General features: G+C 38.4%; 1 protein-coding gene across 1 annotated transcript in view; it reads right to left on the bottom strand.

The window, feature by feature from the left end:
• LOC106571993 (LIM homeobox transcription factor 1-beta) overlaps nucleotides 1-14,490 on the bottom strand; it is a 98,650-nt gene extending 84,160 nt beyond the window's left edge. The window contains exons 1-2 of the mRNA XM_014145671.2: nucleotides 13,868-14,490; nucleotides 13,171-13,357 (exon numbers count right to left, since the gene is read on the bottom strand). Of these exons, the coding sequence (XP_014001146.1) occupies nucleotides 13,171-13,357; nucleotides 13,868-14,006 (326 nt within the window). The 5' untranslated portion in view covers nucleotides 14,007-14,490. The remainder of the gene's footprint in view (nucleotides 1-13,170; nucleotides 13,358-13,867) is intronic.
• Between the last annotated feature and the right edge of the window lie 5,902 nt (nucleotides 14,491-20,392).

The raw sequence follows: 20,392 nt of genomic DNA, 5'->3' as shown, positions 1-20,392 counted from the left end.
TGGCCTTCAATGAACCGTGGAAGAGGAGGTTGGCCTACATTTTTTTTCTCCAAGTCTCTTTGCTAATTTAAACATGGCTCATGTCCATTCCATACTTTTCGCTCCTATGCTCAACACGCAAAACTAATCCTGCAAAGATATGGTATTAATACAGCATAGAGGAAATCATCAAATACAACGATACAGAGAGTGAGAGCAAACTCCTTCCTTTCATCCTTCAAGTACATCGTATCAACCTGAAGAGAGAAAGAGGGAGATCTAGAATTTAAAAGCAATATTAGCAAAGCCAGGATAATTTTTTTTAAAAGAGTCTAACAAAAGAAAACAGACAGAACTGGCAACCACTGACTTTTTAAAACTGGAAATATGAAAAAGGCCCTGACACCGAACGATGAAAAGATACTTCAGGGAATTTTGCCAAATCAATACTCTTGGCAGAGCTGGGTGTTGAAGTGCACCAGGGGGAATATAATTCTCATGCTCATTTGGCCAAGGAGGGTTTTGTTGGTTGGGGGGTGGGTGGGTGGGCGTAATTATAGAGCCCCATCCCATTCTGAACTGTTCTTTCCACCATTTTCCTCCGTGCTTGACACAAATAAGGGGATTAGGAGCCCGGTCTTCCGTTGGCCCTCTGTTGAGGACAAAGCGGAGGGGAGCTTAGTGTCACAGTTAGTGATAAAATTACAGATCAGTGTCAGTCAGCCGCTACAGAAACATGGGGTAACCTAATCTCATTAGAAGATGAAGAGGGGGTATATGAAAAAGTGGGAAGGTGGGGGTAGGGGTTAGGGGCTATCAGTGATAGCTCAGAGTAGTCTCACATCTCTTATGGGTTAACCAGTCTCTTTCACATCTCTTATGGGTTAACATGTTAACCAGTCTCTTTCACATCTCTTATGGGTTAACATGTTAACCAGTCTCTCTCGCATCTCTTATGGGTTAACATGTTACCCAGTCTCTTTCACATCTCTTATGGGTTAACCAGTCTCTTTCACATCTCTTATGGGTTAACATGTTACCCAGTCTCTTTCACATCTCTTATGGGTTAACCAGTCTCTTTCACATCTCTTATGGGTTAACATGTTACCCAGTCTCTTTCACATCTCTTATGGGTTAACATGTTACCCAGTCTCTCTCACATCTCTTATAGGTTAACCAGTCTCTTTCACATCTCTTATGGGTTAACATGTTACCCAGTCTCTTTCACATCTCTTATGGGTTAACCAGTCTCTTTCACATCTCTTATGGGTTAACCAGTCTCTTTCACATCTCTTATGGGTTAACATGTTACCCAGTCTCTTTCACATCTCTTATAGGTTAACCAGTCTCTTTCACATCTCTTATGGGTTAACATGTTACCCAGTCTCTTTCACATCTCTTATAGGTTAACCAGTCTCTTTCACATCTCTTATGGGTTAACATGTTACCCAGTCTCTTTCACATCTCTTATGGGTTAACATGTTACCCAGTCTCTCTCACATCTCTTATGGGTTAACATGTTACCCAGTCTCTTTCACATCTCTTATGGGTTAACCAGTCTCTTTCAGATCTCTTACGGGTTAACCAGTCTCTTTCACATCTCTTATGGGTTAACATGTTACCCAGTCTATTTCACATCTCTTATGGGTTAACATGTTACCCAGTCTATTTCACATCTCTTATGGGTTAACATGTTACCCAGTCTATTTCACATCTCTTATGGGTTAACATGTTACCCAGTCTCTTTCATATCTCTTATAGGTTAACCAGTCTCTTTCACATCTCTTATGGGTTAACATGTTACCCAGTCTCTTTCATATCTCTTATGGGTTAACATGTTACCCAGTCTCTTTCACATCTCTTATAGGTTAACCAGTCTCTTTCACATCTCTTATGGGTTAACATGTTACCCAGTCTCTTTCACATCTCTTATGGGTTAACCAGTCTCTTTCACATCTCTTATGGGTTAACATGTTACCCAGTCTCTTTCACATCTCTTATGGGTTAACCAGTCTCTTTCACATCTCTTATGGGTTAACCAGTCACTTTCACATCTCTTATGGGTTAACCAGTCTCTTTCACATCTCTTACGGGTTGAAATGTAACTCAAGTGGCTTCACTCTGCTTGTATGGTGATAGTGGATTGTCATTAATCATGAAAAATGTTTATGCCACTCGTAGTTACGTGGCTATGGAGCAGTCCCTCGACTCAAATACTCTCGTGGGGGTGGGGGGGCTCTTTCAGGTTGCGCCCGCGTCTCCACGCGCTGGTAGAATGTGGCGTCTGGGTGAGAGAACGGGGCTCTGGGTACACAGCACCGGCACGGCAGCACTTGCCACAGTGGTGACAGCCACTCCTCGCACCCCGGTGGAAGAAGAGGTGGGACGCTGTATTTGGAGAAGCATTCCACTACGGGGGAAGGGAAGATAACGTACAGGAAGTGGAGGAGGCTAGCTCCCTGACTCCATTCCACATGTGTGTTCGAATAAGGGCCATCCCGAGAGAACAGGAAGATCTTACAGAAACGCCACGTTGCCTGAATGATATGGGGGGATCCAAGTCATTTTACTCATATTTGCCTGTGAGTAAGAGTGACTTAGAGGTAGGAGTTTTGTGCGTCATCGTCTGTCTTCAAATGAATCGGGGATTGCTTTCCTGCTCAATATTTCTACAGAAGACATCTCACTACCCAGTCAAGATTGTGAAATTGAATAAAATAATGAACGCTGAACGCACTAGTGTGCATTCAAGCTGAGTGTCATGTACTTGTTGATTGACTCCATGGTCACTAAAGATCCCATGGCATGTATTGTAAGAGTAGGGGTGTTAACCCCGGTGTCCAGGCTAAATTCCCAATCTGATCCCCATCATGGCCACCTGATCATCCCCGAATTTCAGTTGGTTCATTTATTGGCACAATATTACATGGGAGCCTTCATATTGTATCTGTGACACTGCGCTCCTTTTCTCGTTAGAGAAATGGATGGCTCTTGCTGACAGGGTCAGGAATGGGCTATTCAAACTATAGTATTAACACATAAACAGTCACATTGAGGTTGTCAGGCCTTTAGGGAGGAAGAGGCTGTGTTGTTTCTAGCGTCAAATGACTTCCAGGGGTTCAGGCTTGGACCTTTTGTTAAGTGCTCTGTGACAGACAATTTTGAGAAAAGCGCAAAAAAAGGTCATTATGAATAGTTTCGTACTGTAATAAAATGTCAAAGAAAAGCGGATTCTCAAACTGATTCTCAGTCATTACTGACAAATTCTGTAAACATCTGGCACCGTATTTTGGATGACTCTTACTAGTAATTTTGGAGTGCCCTTAAAAAAATTAAAAAAATTGGAGACCAGGCAACGATTTGTCAATAAAATTGTACTTTGCACACTAAAATTAATAAAAAAATGCATGTATCCCATTAACTCAAAAAAAGAACATGAGGATAATCTTGTCACCAACAATATGGCATCCAAAACAACTGAGTGGTTTGGTACAGAAGCAGAAAAACAGCTCAATAAAAGTAGAAAAGTGAAAAGTATGCATATTATGGAATGATAGATAATTGCATCACCACACTTGGACGGTAGGACTGAGAAGGATGTGTTGATATGAAACTAGATACTTCCTTACTGAGCACGCCCAAGCTAAAGCAACGCTAAACACACTGCTAAGCCAGAGGCCAGGCAAGCTGAAGCAATATCGTGTCAATATTGTACAAGCTGCTAACTTGGGCTATTTTCTTCTGAATATATATATATATATATATATATATATATATATACATACACATACATTAAAACGATGTATCACATTAAAACGATAACTTTTTCTTCAAATCACTCTGTGTAATTCTTTGACTTAACAGCTAAATGCTCTCTCCACTTGTTCTTTCTGAAATAACCTACCATGGACTGACGTGCAAATACCTCAGGGCTTTCTGTGTTTGCTAATAATCCAGGACAACTGGCCAAAAAGGACAGGAGACTCTCTAATCTCTTCACGTAGAGAGAACATCCCTGAAAAGCTCCACATAACCATAGAATTCAACAGTCCCTAAGAAAGGGCCTGTATTGGTTGATGGACCATAGTCAAAAAGCCTACCACGCTCATATACAGTAGATGTATAAATATTGTTTCTCTCCCTGTGGGTGGATAAGACATGGGGGGGAGGTCAAGGATAGTGTAGTCTTAAAAACATGCAGGCAGGTCAAAAAATCTTCTTAGTCAGCATTTTATAAACTGGGGTCCTGAGCTCTCGTTAATTAAAAAACAACATTTAAAAAGAAGAATTCACTAATGGCCACTGACCAAAAAAAGTCCCCATCAGCACAACAAAGAACATCATCACCCACGAGGGATGTGTGTACAGGACTGAACAACTGTGTTTGCTTGCTCTTTTCAGCATCAACCACTCAAGACATGCTGAGGGTTTACTAAAACCGAACATGCCCTGTCAAATCTGCACGAATTGAAATGAGTGACGAATATGGCATTTAATTCAAAGAAAACTGCAAAAAATATCTCAGAACTCTTCCTTTCAAGCCCATAGCTCATTATTAATTAAGTTTTTTTATTTACTGTTCAAGAAGGAGGGTTTGCTCTGTTGTCTCTGTAAACTGAGAAATATTTTCTGAGCAGAAGTAATATAAACATAGCTAAAAGACAGTCCGTTGGGTTCGAGCCCTGTCCCAACGGACAAAGCGCCCCTAGAATTCCATCGCCAGGGAAGAATTGTCCGGAGCTACAGTTTTTCCCATGTCAGGATCGCCCACAACTAGAAAATGCAGTGCCTTCCGTAAGAATTCACACCCCTTGGCTTTTTACACATTTTGTTATGTTACAGCCTGAATTTACAATAGATTAAATTGATATTTGTTTTCACTGGCCTACACACAATACCCCATAATGTCAAAGTGGAATTATGTTTTTAGAAAATTGTACTAATTAATAAAAGATAAAATCCAAAATATCTTGCGTCAATAAGTATTCATCCTCTTTGTTACGGCAAGCCTAAATAAGTTCAGGAGTAAACTGTGCTTAACAAGTCAAATAATAAGTTGCATGGACTCACTGTGTGCAATAACAGAGTTTAAAATCATTTTTGAATGACTACCTCATCTCTGTACCCCACACATAAAATTATCTGTAAGGTCCCTCAGTCAAGCAGAGAATTTCAAACACAGATTCAACCACAAAGAACAGGGAGCTTTTCCATTGCCTCACAAAGAAGGCCACCTATTGGTAGATGGGTAAAAAAAAAATATTAAAAGCACACATTGAATATCCCTTTGAGTTATTAATTACACTTTGGATGACGTATCAATACAACCAGTCATTACAAAGATACAGGCGTCCTTCCTAACTCAGTTGCCAGAGAGGAAGGAAACTGCTCAGGGATTTCACCATGAGGCCAATGGTGACTTTAAAACAGTTACAGAGTTTAATGGCTGTGATAAGAGAAAACTGAGGATGGATCAACAACATTATAGTTACTCTAAAATACTAACCTAACTGACAGAGTGAAAAGAATGAAGCTTGTACAGAATAAAACATATTTAGAAACATGCTTTAAGGTTGCAATAAGACACTAAAGTAAAACTGCTAAAAACGTGGCAAAGCAATGAACTTTATGTCCTGAATACAAAGCGTTATGTTTGGGGCAAATCCAACATAACACATCACTGATGGGTACCTCTTCGTATTTACAAGGATGGTGGCTGCTTCATGTTATGGGTATGCTTGTCATCGGCAAGGAACTAGGGAGTTTCTTTTATGATAAAAAAGAAACAGAATAGAGCAAAGCAAAGGCAAAATCCTAGAGGAAAACTTGGTTCAGTTTGCTTTCCAATAGACACTGGGAGACAAATGTACCTTTCAACAGGACAATAAACTAAAACACAAGGCCAAATATACACTGGAGTTGCTTACCAAGATGACATTGAATGTTCCTAAGTGGTCTAGTTACAGTTTTGACTTAAATTGTCTTGAAAATCTATGGCAAGACTAGAGTCTAGCAATGATCAACAACCAACTTGACAGAGATTGAAGAATTTATTAAATAATAATGTGCAAATATTGTACAATCCAGGTGTCTAAAGCTCTTAGAGACTTACCCAGAAAGACTCACCGCTGTAATATCTGCCAAAGGTGATTCTAACATGTGTTTGAGTCAGGGGGTTGAACACTTATCTAATCAAGATATATTAGTGTTTTATTTTTCATATATATATATTTTTTTTACAAATGCTATAGAGTTTTCTTCCACTTTGACATTACAGAGCATATTGGGTAGATCATTGACAACAAAAAGGACAATCAAATCCATTTTAATCTCACTTTCTAACAACAAGGGGTGTGAATACTTTCTGAAGGCACTGTACATGGAGGTTGGAAGTGTATAGTGGGATACCATCCAACATTTACAACAAATCATTTAATCCATTGAGATGCACATCAACTATTATTCTCAACGAAGGATCTGCTTTTGTGTTCTGGAAAGATGGTGACCAAAAATACTGATATTGAATGTATTACCCAGAGGATTATTCTGCTTTCTCCCTTTGTTCTGAAAACAAATAAATGACTCTCAAAGTCACACACACACACACACACACACACACACACGGAATTCCTCTCCAAATTTCACGCAAAGCCCGCTGCATAGTCGCCTGGTTGCCAGGGCGACATCCTAAACCCCAATTGGCTGGAGCCCACATGTTAGCCTTGGTGAGGTTTGGAGCAGCTCTGTGTTATTCTATGGTGAAATGACATCACTGTCTACTCTGCCCTAAACCCAGCACACAGTCTCATCTCATGCTCATGTAAAATATAAACATTTATTGCCATTGTCTCATAAGATACAATCAAATATGTGGCCCTGTGTGGCTAGGTAGGTAGAGCATGGCGTTTCCAACGCCAAAGGCCACGGGTTTGATCGCCGCTGAGGCCACCCATACGTAAAATGTATGCACAAATACAATTGTTTGCTAAATACCATATATTATTTTTTATTATTGTTATATTGAATAAGATGCAGGTATTGCGTCAAAGTTTCAATCCATGCAAATCATTCTGTTGCCAGGGGTACAACTTCCCAGAAATGTCACAGAAAACATTATCCCCAGAGGTGAAATAATGTTACCAAACACATTTTCAAAAGTAGCCTGTTGACAAACATTATCCAGGTATAAAGTCCAGAAAATAAATATATTTGACAGATAATAGCATTGCAATTAGCCTAGAACTGCAACAGCTGCAGAAGTAGTTTAACGAGTAGACTCAACAGTGAATAGAAAGCTACTCTAGTATTTAGGCAGCTACTAAACGTTCCATTTCACACAACTTGTAAAGGAGCTCACAGTGTGGTCGAGAAATAGCATAGCGGCATTAATCAGAAATCATTTGGCGGCTCAAAAGGAACACACACACACACACACACACAACAAAAAGCATGAAGTAAAATGTTCGAAAAACAAAAAGCCACTTGTGAATTAAAACCATTTACAGAGCGGATGGAGGTGTCAACACAGCCGAAGCAGGAACATAAAATTCCTATTAAGTTTTATTTGGGGTTTTATTTAACATTCGGATGATAACATCCCAATTCAGATGTTTTTAATAAATATTTATATTTACAACAACAAAAAAATAGTGCTCTACTAAAATTTATTCACTACTTCACTAAAATGTTGTAAACAACATCTGTTACAACCACCACAGAACATTCCCCAAACGCTCTCATTAGGTTTCCAGGTAATGTAATAACACAATGCACCAGTTATATTTTTCCAGCAAACCAAAATAAGTTATCTGAAAAGTTCCCAGAACATTTGCGGAAAATTTCTCATAACACGAAAAAAAAACTGTCCATTCATAGTGAATATTATAGAACGTTTGTGTAAAACATTCAACTGATGTTGCAAGAACGTTCCCGTAAGACATTTATTCTGTTCTTTAAAGGTTCCCCGAATGTTTCCACAACCTAAAGAAACAATCTAGTGGGAACATTGTGGGGAAATCACAAAAGATATGTTCCCAAAACACAAAAAACTGGTCCAGCTGTGCGGATGATTCAACAATGTTCCTATTGGGTACAAAAATCTTTCACCTGATGTTACAAGTGTTCCCAGAACACATTTTGTCTGTTCTTTAAAAGGTTCCCAGAACGTTTTATTAGGTTGTGGTAACATTGTGGGGACATGACAATTGGCATATTTGGAACTTTCTTTTGATGTTGTTAGAATGTTAACAGAAAAGTCTTTGTTGACTTCTTTAAAAGGTTCCAAGAACATGCAATTAGGTTTTGGGAACAGTGTGGGTACATTACAAGAGATACATTCCCAAAACATGATCAGTTGTGATGGCATTCATACAATGTTTAAGTTCAGTAGCACAGGACACACAGGACAGTTGCACAGCATATGAAGAGGATGGGAACATTTTAATTACTCAGAAATTGTGTCCTGTGTTCTGATTGACCATATTTGGCTGAAAACCCACAAAGCCACAGCTATCCCCTGTTGGCGCAGAGGGTTAATGAGGACTGTACAATACAGGTGTCCTGTCTCCTGATTGACCATATTTGGCTGAAAACCCACAAAGCCACAGCTATTCCCTGTTGGCGCAGAGGGTTAATGATCTGGTTCAATCCCACATATTCTTTAACCATGTTTCTTTTGAAGAAAAAAAAATGAAATTAAAGCTTACATATACTCTACTAAAAGAAAGGATGGCTTTATTTCATCCAGATGTATAAATCCAGTCAGAAATACATAATTTAGACTCACAAAAAAATAAAATATTGTGTAAAAATTTACTTTTTAAAAAGCCGAATTTGAGATGCTTGATATGGGCCCCTTGGCTTATTTTTCATGATCTGAAAAGCAAAAATGATCCTAGATAAGTACTCATAGTTTTGGATACCTTGTAAATATGGTCCAGAAGTACGCAGTATATAAAGAGGATGGGGGAAATTATGGTGAATAACCCAGTTACCAGTATTCCCCTGAGTGGGGCGGTAGGTGGGTAGAGCATTGGACTAGTAACCCAAAGGTTGCTAGATTGAATCCCAGAGCTGACAAGGTGTAAATCTGTCGTTCTACCCCTGAACAAGGCAGTTAACCTGCTGTTCCTAGGCCGTCAATGTAAATAAGAGTTCTTAGCTGACTTGCCTTTGTTTAACAAAGGTAAAAAGAAAAAAAAAATAAGTTAGTTATGTCTAAGGAAGAATGGAATTCCTGATTGACCATACTGCCATATACTGAAAGAAGGAGAAGTAAGAGAGCTTCTGGGAATGTTCTTGCAACATCAGATTAATGTTTTTTTTGCATCCTAAAAGAAACATTGTAGAATCATCCGCACAACTGGGCAATTTTTGTGTTTTGGGAACATATGTTTTGTGATTTCCCCACAATATTCCCACCCGACTGTTCCCACAACCTAATGAAACATTCTGAGAACCTTTATAGAACATATTAAATGCGTCCTGGGAATGTTCTTGTAACATCAGGTGAATATTTATTTACACCCTAAAATAAACAGCGGAGAATAATCCGCACAACTGGACAGTTGTGTTTTGGGAACATATCTTTTGTGATGTTCACCTAATGTTCTCACCAGACTGTTCCCACAACCTAATGAAACATTATGGGCACCTTTAAAGAACAGATGAAATGTGTTCTAGGAACATTCTTGCAACATAAGGCAAATGTTTTATGCAAATATTCTTTAATCATCACCACAACTGGACAGTTTTTGTGTCATGAGAACATTTGCTGAGAACTAACAAATGTTCTTGGAACTTTCACAGAACCAATTTTAGTTTGCTGGGGAGGGATGGAAATATTAGGATTTACAGTAGCCTACAGATAATTACAGTGCACCGTGTGTTGTCTGCTTCCTTCTCTGCAGCGACCTGTCAGGGCTGCCGGCTTATGCCTTAGGTCTGACTAATGTGTCTTAAATGAGTGCCATAAAAAGTCAGAATGAGTGTGAATGACATCTCTAAGTATCTCATCATTGTGAGTAAATACTATTTTTGTAGGCGAGAGAATTGATAAGTGTATTTTCTTGTCGTGTGTTTGAGAGATGCTGCACGTACTACGACAAGGCTGTGTGAGCGTTAAAAGGTGTGTCTTGAAGTGGAGAGGCTTAACAAAGGGTTAAACATGCAGAGGCATCCTGCTCACTACTGGACTGGCCCCCAGGAGGCACAGCTAGCATGACTGACCAGTGACGGGTACTGCTTTTAGTTACTCTAGACTACCACAAAGGAAAATACTGGATAAAACAACATAAATGCATACTATAATGTTATTACAATCCATTATCTAATTTGTTTGGAACAAGTCTAAAAAAAAAATTCAAAAAATGTACGTCAACATGTGGAGAAAAAATATATACTTAAAAGCAACAATTGGCATAACACAAAGCTATTCTGATAAATATTTCTAAATTCTTGTTATAAGCAATTTCAATGTTTTGGAAGTTAAATTTAAAATGCTGTAATTATTTATAATAATGATTACATATATTTTTTTATCTATTCATACTACTTCTCTAGAAAATAATCCCAGTAGAGAACTAATGGAAACATTCAAATATCATGTTTTCAATGTAGACCTATTAGTATACTGGTTTACATTAAAGTATGAATCACCTTAAATTGAGACTTACAGGGCTACAAAAGAAAGTCGGTTAACTTTTTGCCAATAATGAGGATTTTGAGTTTGAAGAGAGGCCTACAAAGCATTTCATTATGGTTTGGGCACCAAGCCAAAATATTAACTTTTTAAAAATGAGATTTAGTTTTGACTGATTGTGGCCTAAGCGGTCTGTTTGCCTTACCCCAGAATGAAACTACAAATATTCACAGCAGGGACACAGCCTGAATGTGGACTCAAGGCACTATCTTTCAGCTGATCAACAACATCCTCATAGGAGCAAATGTAGGAACGCAATGACAAAATTCTAGGAGAAAAGCCTACCCAAACCTCAAATACGACACAATAATATGACAGCAGGTCATTAAAAAATAAAAAATAAAAAAAATCACGTGGATAAAAAAAAATAGTACATCTAAATAAATCTCATGACCTTTTTGATTTGCACACTCATATTCTTGGCAAGCTTCCCATTAACACGTTTAAAATATCTCCCCGATATACCTCAATGACTTATATCATCAAAACACTAGCAATAGCTTCTAGTAACGTTAGTACCCCACTCTTGACCTACGGTAAAAAAATAAAATAAATACATGCATGCACCAAACCCTTGGATTTGTGCGTTTCTCAGGTGAAGGAATTCCGAGCTGCGGCTATGAAAATCCCATTGTTCCTACAAACTGCTTGCCATCATGTCGGGGGAAGGCTGTTGAATGGCAGACAGACACAGGCAATGGATGTCGCCCATTGTTCCTTGCCAGACTTCTAGCAGGGAGCGATAATGTCGCAGTGATTGAAGTAGCAATGTTTAAAGCCCTTGGACAAAGAGCCCTTAAAACTTAGTGACAGGCATGAAGAGCAACAGTGCAGTGAGCTGAGAACGAGAAACACCCCACGGTCTACACACTGCCCAAACTGTCTGCACACGGCCCCCACATACACTAACTGCTACCCTACCAGAGGCAGCCCCTCAGAACTACACATGATTTATATCGGCTAATATCATGATTTATATCGGCTAATATCATGATTTATATCGGCTAATATCATGATTTATATCGGCTAATATCATGATTGTGTGTTTTTCCATGGCGATCAAAGCTAGGCACACACACACATTGAACACATTATTAGGTCCTCATTTTTTCTGATTTGTTTCGTTTTGATAATGTCTACCATTCTGTTACCTCATAATTAGCGAGACCATGTAACGTACAACTAAATGTTAAATCCCAATAGTTTGATACACAGAGACAACCTCACCAGCACCACAACACCGACACCCCACATAACCTACAAAAAAATGATCAAACTAGGCTATATCTGCACAAAGGTTATAGCATGGTAATAGCAAGAGGTTATAATTATTATAATCTAGTAATAATAGTTATAGCCTAATACTTGTACTTTTTTTGTCTGTAATAATAAAAGGCATTGTCAGCTTGATAAAATACTACTGACAATGACAGATACAAAGAATTATCCCTCTTATTGTTGTTTTTATAATCATATAATTCATTCTGAAAAGTACAAAAGAGAATTAGTCAACAGCAAGTATAGAAATGGTCAGTTCTATCCTTGGGACGTCCCTTCCCTAAACCTAACCACTACCCATAACCTAACCCTTTTAAAATGTCTACTTTAATGTGGTAGGGACGTCCCAAGGATCCCGAATAGCACGGACCATATAGAAACGTTATATTGCAAAGATCATCTTATATACATTTCTAAAAACACACCATATTTTTTTTAAATAATTGATTCAGTGATTATAGGTTATTGATCTTATATCCGACAAAATTTTCCCCCATATAGTTTACCAAGGTTTATAGACATTGAACCCCCACGTCAAAACAGCTTTGGCTACATTTCACAACTGTCTGATTAGATTTCATGACCACAATTTTATTTAATAACTTTGATTTCTACATACATTGTGCAAAATCTTTACCTTAAGATTTTGACTTCAATGACAATACCTCAAAACCCCCCAAAAAAAGCTATATGATATTTCCCAGTCAACTTAAACCAAATACGGAGATATTAAAAAAATATATTTAGAAGTTCTTCAAATAATAACGCATGACTTCAATAGGAAACACAATGTATCATTAACTGAAGACTAAATTAACTCTATATTATTGTTACAATTACACACAAATGTGTTTTAAATAATCGTTAACATTATATATAACTTCTCTGGCAAATAGGCCTAAACCTAGGTTAGTTTCCAACGGCTATTTCGAAGAATTATGAAGTAGGTATGTATATAGGCCCAAACGTAGTACAATTGTCAAACTCTATGATAAATAAATAAAAAACATAGCTACATAGCTACGGAACACAAACATCAGTAAGAGATTGTATAAGATAAAAATCTCCACTATGTATTTGATACAAACTACGAAAAGAAAGAGTTCCGCCAATGCGGAACGCGCTAAAGGCAAACGAGTGTTGGTGTTATAGCCCACTCGATTGTCGACCATGGTCCAATTACCAAATGAAAATAGAAAGATATATGTGCTTACTGTTGGTAGTCAGTTTTGCAGTAGAGTTTCCTATCTCTGAAGTAGCAAGTTGTGGTAAGCGGCTGTTGACACACGGCGCACTGCAAACACTCCTCGTGCCAAGACGATTCGTTGACCCGCATCAGAAATCGGTCGGATATCGGCCGCTGACATCCCTCGCACACGGCCTGATGATGGTATTCAGCACCTGGGTGATAAACGAACGTTTACATTTCTGTATCTTTCAGATTCAAATACATAATGTCGTAATATTAAATGCACACACGGCAAGAATTTTCTACTCAATAAAAAAGTTAATGTTAGGGAGATAAAACAATATTAGAAGGCATAGCTTCGTTGCTCAAACTTACTAAATTACTCACAAATATAATGGATAAGCAACAGTTAAACCTGCCACTAGTTAAACCTGCCACTAACATCGATGTCAGGAGAATAGTTAGGTTAAAGTTACTGTTGGGTTTGCATACATCATTTGAATAGGAAATATGAAATATGAATTTCTATAATGCGTCTTATTTGTAGCTTATTGCTATTGCTACAGGTGCATGCCAAGTGTTCTGTAAGGCCTTGCCGTCACAGGCTGGCATATGAAACTAAAAGGAGAATGAATCCATTAAATCCCCCCAAAAATATGATTATGATATCTTTACTTTTGAATATTAAGAGATAATATGGGCCTATCCGTCCGTAAACTCACCGATCATAACGCCCAAAGTGGCCGCTCCCGTTCTAAAATGATCTTCGATTTTAATACCGTCCAGCATCTTTGAACAGGCAGAATGATTCCTTGCCGAGAAGCGTCTCTCCAATGATTCGAGACCTGTTGCAATTTCCATAACAATGTCACAGACAGTGTGGTCTTTTCCACCCCAAACTCTTCCTTGTTGCACACTGAACTTCTTTGCAGAGGCAAAACCAGAGGGAAAGGGTAGTTAACAGACACGACTTGGGATTTTTTACTTTTACTGCGCGGTGATAAATAGCTTATTGGTGTCTGTTCAATGAAAAACGTTTTAAGTTACAGACTAAATCGTGACATAGCGAAGGAACACATTTGTCAAGAACGGTTTAAGGTTGTCACCTGCTCAATTTAGAGTGGTTTAGCGTGTCCCTATATCGTGCGGGATGGAAACATATATATATATTAGCGTCGACGCAAAGCGTTGAGTTTCTGGTGAATTCTCCGACTCCCAAATAACAATATTGACGAGGAATTAAAGTAATAAGCAAGTGCTGTAAATCCAGACGTCGAGTGGAGAGGTTCGTTCCAAAGTGAGCTTTAAAGTTAATGTGCCATGCCGAGTCTCTTGAAGTGGGCGAAGCCGAGATTGAGGCGACTGGAGAGAAGCCCTCCCCTTGCCTTCCCAGTACCACTTTTTCTGCACTATTCTGCAGCTGCGGGATGCTATTGGTGCGCACTGTTTGTGTGTTCAGTGCCATGGAACTGAATCGTTCCGCCTCCAAAAGAGAATCAGAGAACCCTTGAAGTTAAATGGAACACAAGGCTACGTGTCTGTGGTGATTTCAAGCTAAGTATGTAGGCTAAGTATAGGACCAAAACAAACATGCACTTCAAATGCATATAATGAATAGCTACGCATTTAGAAGAAAAAAAAGGTGCAATCTAGAACCTAAAAGGGTTCTTCAGCTGTCCCCGTTGGAGAACCCTTTGAAGAACCCTTTTTGTTTAGGTTGAACGCTTTTGGTTCCAAATGGGGTTCTTTTTCAAGTAGAACCCTACCTGGAACCAACAAGGTTTCTACCTGGAACCAAAAAGGGTTGTCCTATGGGGGACAGCCGAACCCTTTCAGAACTCTTTTTTTCTGAGTGTAGGCCTATAGGAATTATGAATAAGTTGTGACATATGCTTTTATTCAACAATTGTTGGTGCTGTGAGGGCATTATCCAGCTTTGGCCCATTTGGAAATACTATAGGAATATGGTTAGTATTTTATTTTAGAAATTTCGTTTATTATAATTGTTATTATTATTAATGTTATTATTATTATTGTCATTATTATTATTTTTATCACTTCATTACTATACTATAAGTGTAGTTAGGCTATATCCCACATTGAGGATGATGTGTTGTCAATACTTTACAAAATGATACAATTATTCATCATTATTATTTTATGCAAGCCATAATTTTACCACACTTGCATTATCTATTGCAAAGCATCAAGCCCGCGGACTTCCCACAACCGACGCACCTGGCGATTGGTCCCGATAACAACAAAGGCCTGCACCAATTGGAAGTCACCGGCGGAGGAGAGCCCTCATAATTGGTAGTAGGTGGTGGTGGGGGCCCCTCTCGCGCTATATGAAATGGCATATCTACATGATTAATAAACCCACAGATAAAACGGGAGATTTATGAAATGAAATGCTTTCCGTTCATCACTTCTTTATTCCACTGAATCATATCGTCTCTAAAAAAAATGTAATATTCATAAGTTGTCTCCTTTGTCCTTAAAATGCACTAAAATTCATTTCACAGATATCAATCTATAGGCTATCTATGACAATAGGAGAGGGATTGTATAGGCTATTTCGTAGGCCTATATTTTCTTGTATGAATTCATTAAATTAACCTGCGCGCCAATGGATTGAAAAGCGTTTTGTCGGAATAAAGCCACAGACAGATAATCCGGTCGCTATAATATTGGCATTAGTTTAACACGAATCAATCAACCGAGACTAAATAATTAAGTTAATTTAGTTTTTTCCATAAAAATTGTATTTATTGCCATAGGCTCTGTTTTTAGGCCTACTTTTTTTTTGCATTTGTCAAGAGCGAAAACAATGAATGTAATCTAGGAGGTCTAATTATTTAGTCCAGACTACGTAAAACGTTTATAAAGGTCTATATACTGTATCTGTTCCCGTTAGGATCGTATTATTGGCAACCTGAAGGGTCTAACGTCTGTCGCCTTTTGTACGTGCACTTACAGATGTATGAACAATGCCATTGCATAATCCCCACAAAATAATACATATTTTCCCACGAAATAATCATTCATATTCCTCAAGAGCAAATACAACAGAGGTTGCAAAAATTGTAGGGTATAATAATAACAACACCAAACCAACTATATATGCAGGGATACAAATACAGTACAGATGTAGCCTAGGTTACGAACCATCCATTTATTTGACAATTAGCGTGAAATAATATTCTGCATTGTCAACACTAAAATAAAGGGCCATTCCAACATAGCTTAACGTTTTACATTCAACATTGTAAGCTTAGTGTCTCTGCTATTACGGCTAATAGGTCTATATGTTTCCGTTGAAAATCTGTGTCCCCCTCAATTCTCTGAGATATATGAGAATAGAATGTGGCTCAGTGGACAAGTGAGGCTATAAATCAGGCTACAGCTGCCCAGTCTCGGCCTCTAGGGCAGTGTACCTCGGGCTAGCGAGTTATTAGCTTCATCATCTCCTCCCCTCCATTGTTTTCCTAAGAAAATATCTTTCAAAAATAATGTTGAGCGACCCCACCAAAACGAGTGTGGCATTCAAGACAGAGCTGACAGGACAGACAGGTCACTGACAATATGGTTTACGGTGTTATTTTTGATCCACTGAGCTAAATGGACTACTTCCCCATACACTCCACAGTTAAGTTCTCAGTGTAGCAGTCTAGCGTGTAATCGGGATAGAAACTCTGCTGGAGATAATTAGGCCTCCACTATGCTGATGCTTGCATTATCAGGTCCTTGACAGGGGAAACTATATATATATATATATATATTTTTTTAAATTACTTTCTATTGTTGGCTTTTTTTAATTATTATTATTATTATTATTATTAGGCTAATTATAATTATTATAGCTTATTAGTTGAACGATTGCAGCATTCTTCATGAGGTCCCATGATATAGTCCAGAGGCCAGATTGATAGAGTTCAGACTGAGTCAGATACTCCTCAAAACAATACATAAACGTAGAATATCGAAGACAAATACGTTTAATAAACTTTTTAAATAAATAACATTGTATTATTCTTATTATTAGCCTATTATAATGATTAAATACCAATTACCTTTGTAACGAGTAGCCTAAACAAGCGTAGCTTTAACTCCTTGCATCAGTGTCATGAAAACATGGGCCTGCCTACTCTCTAGAGAACATCAGAAAATCTATTTTATATGAATAAATGCATCCTAAAATAAAATGCCTGTAAGACAGAACAGGGTAGGGGAAAATAGAGGATGGCTTGTGCGCATGTCACGATATTGCAATAAATACGTCAAGAATTTGGGATGTTTGAGTGGTAAGGTTGAAGCAACCAACTGCAGACAAAAGTCAAGGAGTAAAGTTGGGAGATACATCCAACTGAAGCCCCGCAGCATAGCCTGTAACTAAAACCTATACCATCTACTGGCTGTGGTTAATCCCTACCGCACACATGTGAATTCCTTTTCTTTCTTAGATTCCTTTCCTATCTTCCTTTCCTTCTATCCTCACTTCCTAACTCACTTTTCCTTCCCTCATTTCCTACCTCCATGTCCTCCTTCCATACCTCCATTTCCTCCTTCCCTATCTCCTTGCCTAGCTCCTTTTTCTCTCTCTACTGGCCAAGGTTAATTCCAGGAAAATAAACTAGGAAAGGGATTAGTAGAGGAGGAAAGGAGCTAGGGAAGGAAATGACACAGGGAAGGAGGAGGGGAAGAAAGCTAGGAAAGTAAGCTAGGAAAGGAGGAAAGGAATGTATGAAAGGAGGGAAGGGAAGGGAGTGAGGAAAGGAATCTTGGAAAGGAGGAAAGCAAAGGGAGTGAGGAAAGGAATCTTGGAAAGAAAAGGAGGAGGTGACATGTACAGTATGTGGTAGTTTAACCACGACCAGTAGAGGGCGGTAGGGTTGGTTTTAGTGACAGGCTAGCTAGCCAATCCTGTGGGGCTGAAGCTGGATTGGCTACTATTGGAAATTAGGGGAGGTGCATCTGTGATAGCCTAAGGTAGACACTGATGTGGATTTCCAACAGCAAGACTCAGTGCAAAATGGCAGTGTTGCCATTGTTTATGCAAGTTGGAATTTGTACTGTCGAAATAAACATGTCTCCAAACCCCATATCTCACACTCAAAAACGATGTGTGTATATTGTACTGTCATTTGGTGAGAGAGCCTCAAATATCACATGCATTTGTACATCCATATGTATAGCCTACATGAACGGTGCAAAATGAGTTCCCGTTTCAGTCACGTCTTTGGTCAAACAAAAACACGATTGGTTGATTTAGAGCCTCCCACAATGCAAGGGGAGGCTCTAAATATGTGAACTGCAGAAAATTGCAGTCAAAACTTCATGACCTTTGAGACTTCTGTGCTGCCCCCGTCTCAGTGCGTTGATATTTTGGAGTACACTGACCCCTAGTGTTTACGATCAGTAGTGCACCTGTGCTGGTGAAGAAGCGGCATTTTCAGTCACTGCAGTAGCCTACAGTGTGACTGCATGCAAATCTTTTCGTGATTAAACTATGGTTGCAATGTATGGATGGCTTGGTTGACATTCTCATTGAAAAAGAATGACGAAACTGAGGTGAACGTTTAATGAATTTGGCAAATGATATCGATCTCTTTAGTTGAAAACGACTGTCATTGAACGCGATAGCCCAGCTGAACTAGATTTATTCAACACGATATGCTTAGGCCTACTTCTAACGTTAAATTATTACCATAGTCTGGCCTTTTTTATACCAATAAACCTACGTCTATTGAGTTGAAATGTTCTAACCACATATAGGCCTAGTATAATGTTGGGTTAGAAGTTAGAGACTATGTCATTGGCTTTCGAAGTGTTTCATAAAAGCAATGCTTGCACCATGGCCATAAAATAGTTAGAAACGCAATTAAATCTATCACATGTCAATGGTTAGCAGGCAATGGGCTAATGTGAATAAGCAATGTCCCCAAACACTCCAGGCATGGAAAACACATAACGGCTCGTCGACAATGACGAGGCCTTCCAGTCACTTTATAATATAGATAATATACTCTAATCATCAAGTATGTAGCCTTATACATGAATTGAAAACCCAGATATATTATAATTTCGTAGGCTACATTTCACTTTCAGCAGGTGAAACCCAACGTCTTGTTAAGCAGTATATGTGAACACTTCACAGAGAATCTGAGCTCATTTTGTGCAACAGGTGTGTGGCACGTGCTCCTTGCACTTCATATTACTGACAAAGGGCTGGATAATGGGAACAAAACACGACCTGCATGATCCTACCGCTACGGTTCCTTCTGGTGTCAGAAGGAGCAGCGAGGATGGTGTTGGTAAGCATAATTCTATCTTTTTTATTCTTCTTTTTTTTTAGTTTGGCTGTGCTCTGAAAAGCTTTAATATCAATTTGGATGACTTCAAAATCCAGTGACAGCTAACAAGATGGGATAAAACAAAATGTTCTGCTTTTTAATCCAAACCTATATTTGGAGCCTTATTGCTTCGATAAAGTTCGTTTGATGAAACGCCTTCACAGGTGTTTTTCTTAAAGTAATTATATTGTGGATAATGCTGTTGGGCTTAAAATATACTTTATTTTGTAAAGAATAGCCCTTATGTGAAATGAAGTCAATTCTGTATATAGTTTTTTACGATTTAATGATCAATAACATTATGCACAATTTTGGAGATAGGCTGTAAGCAATACCTTTAGGCCTACGTTTGTAAAAACAGCTAGAAAGGATTGCATGATTCCATCTTTTTCGATTAAATCTCGAGCAGGCTTGAACATTTTACGCATACCTAAGTGTAAATACTTGAGAAAAATCCGAGGCATGTCTCATATTGACATTATCAACGGAACATTTTCATGATCGAATAATACAGGTCAATTAGCATATAAACCGGCACGCTTCAGTTTAAATGTTGGCTTTGCTATGGTTCATCAATATACAAAGGGCTAAATCAACTTCCAAACTGTAGTCAAACTACATTTGGATATTGCCTACATGCAACAGTTGATTCGTGTTGAGTTTAAGACAAATGATGTAACATCTGGAATTTGTATATGTGATATTCAGTTGCAACTACCAGATTGTCGATAAGCGTTGCCTTTAAATCTTTGGTATCGTTAATAATGAAAATAACCTGCCATACTTGAATTTAGCCTGTTTCTTTGCAAAGAGAGAACGTTCGTTTTCTAAGGCTCGTGTCAAATCTACCTGTTGAAATACTAAAATAATACATTAAAAAGTTAGTATTACAAA

The sequence above is a fragment of the Salmo salar genome, chromosome ssa01 (genome assembly GCF_905237065.1).
Source record: "Salmo salar chromosome ssa01, Ssal_v3.1, whole genome shotgun sequence".
Lineage (NCBI taxonomy): Eukaryota > Metazoa > Chordata > Actinopteri > Salmoniformes > Salmonidae > Salmo > Salmo salar.
Note: the sequence above shows the minus strand (reverse complement) of the source record. Positions and strands in the feature narration are given on the sequence as shown.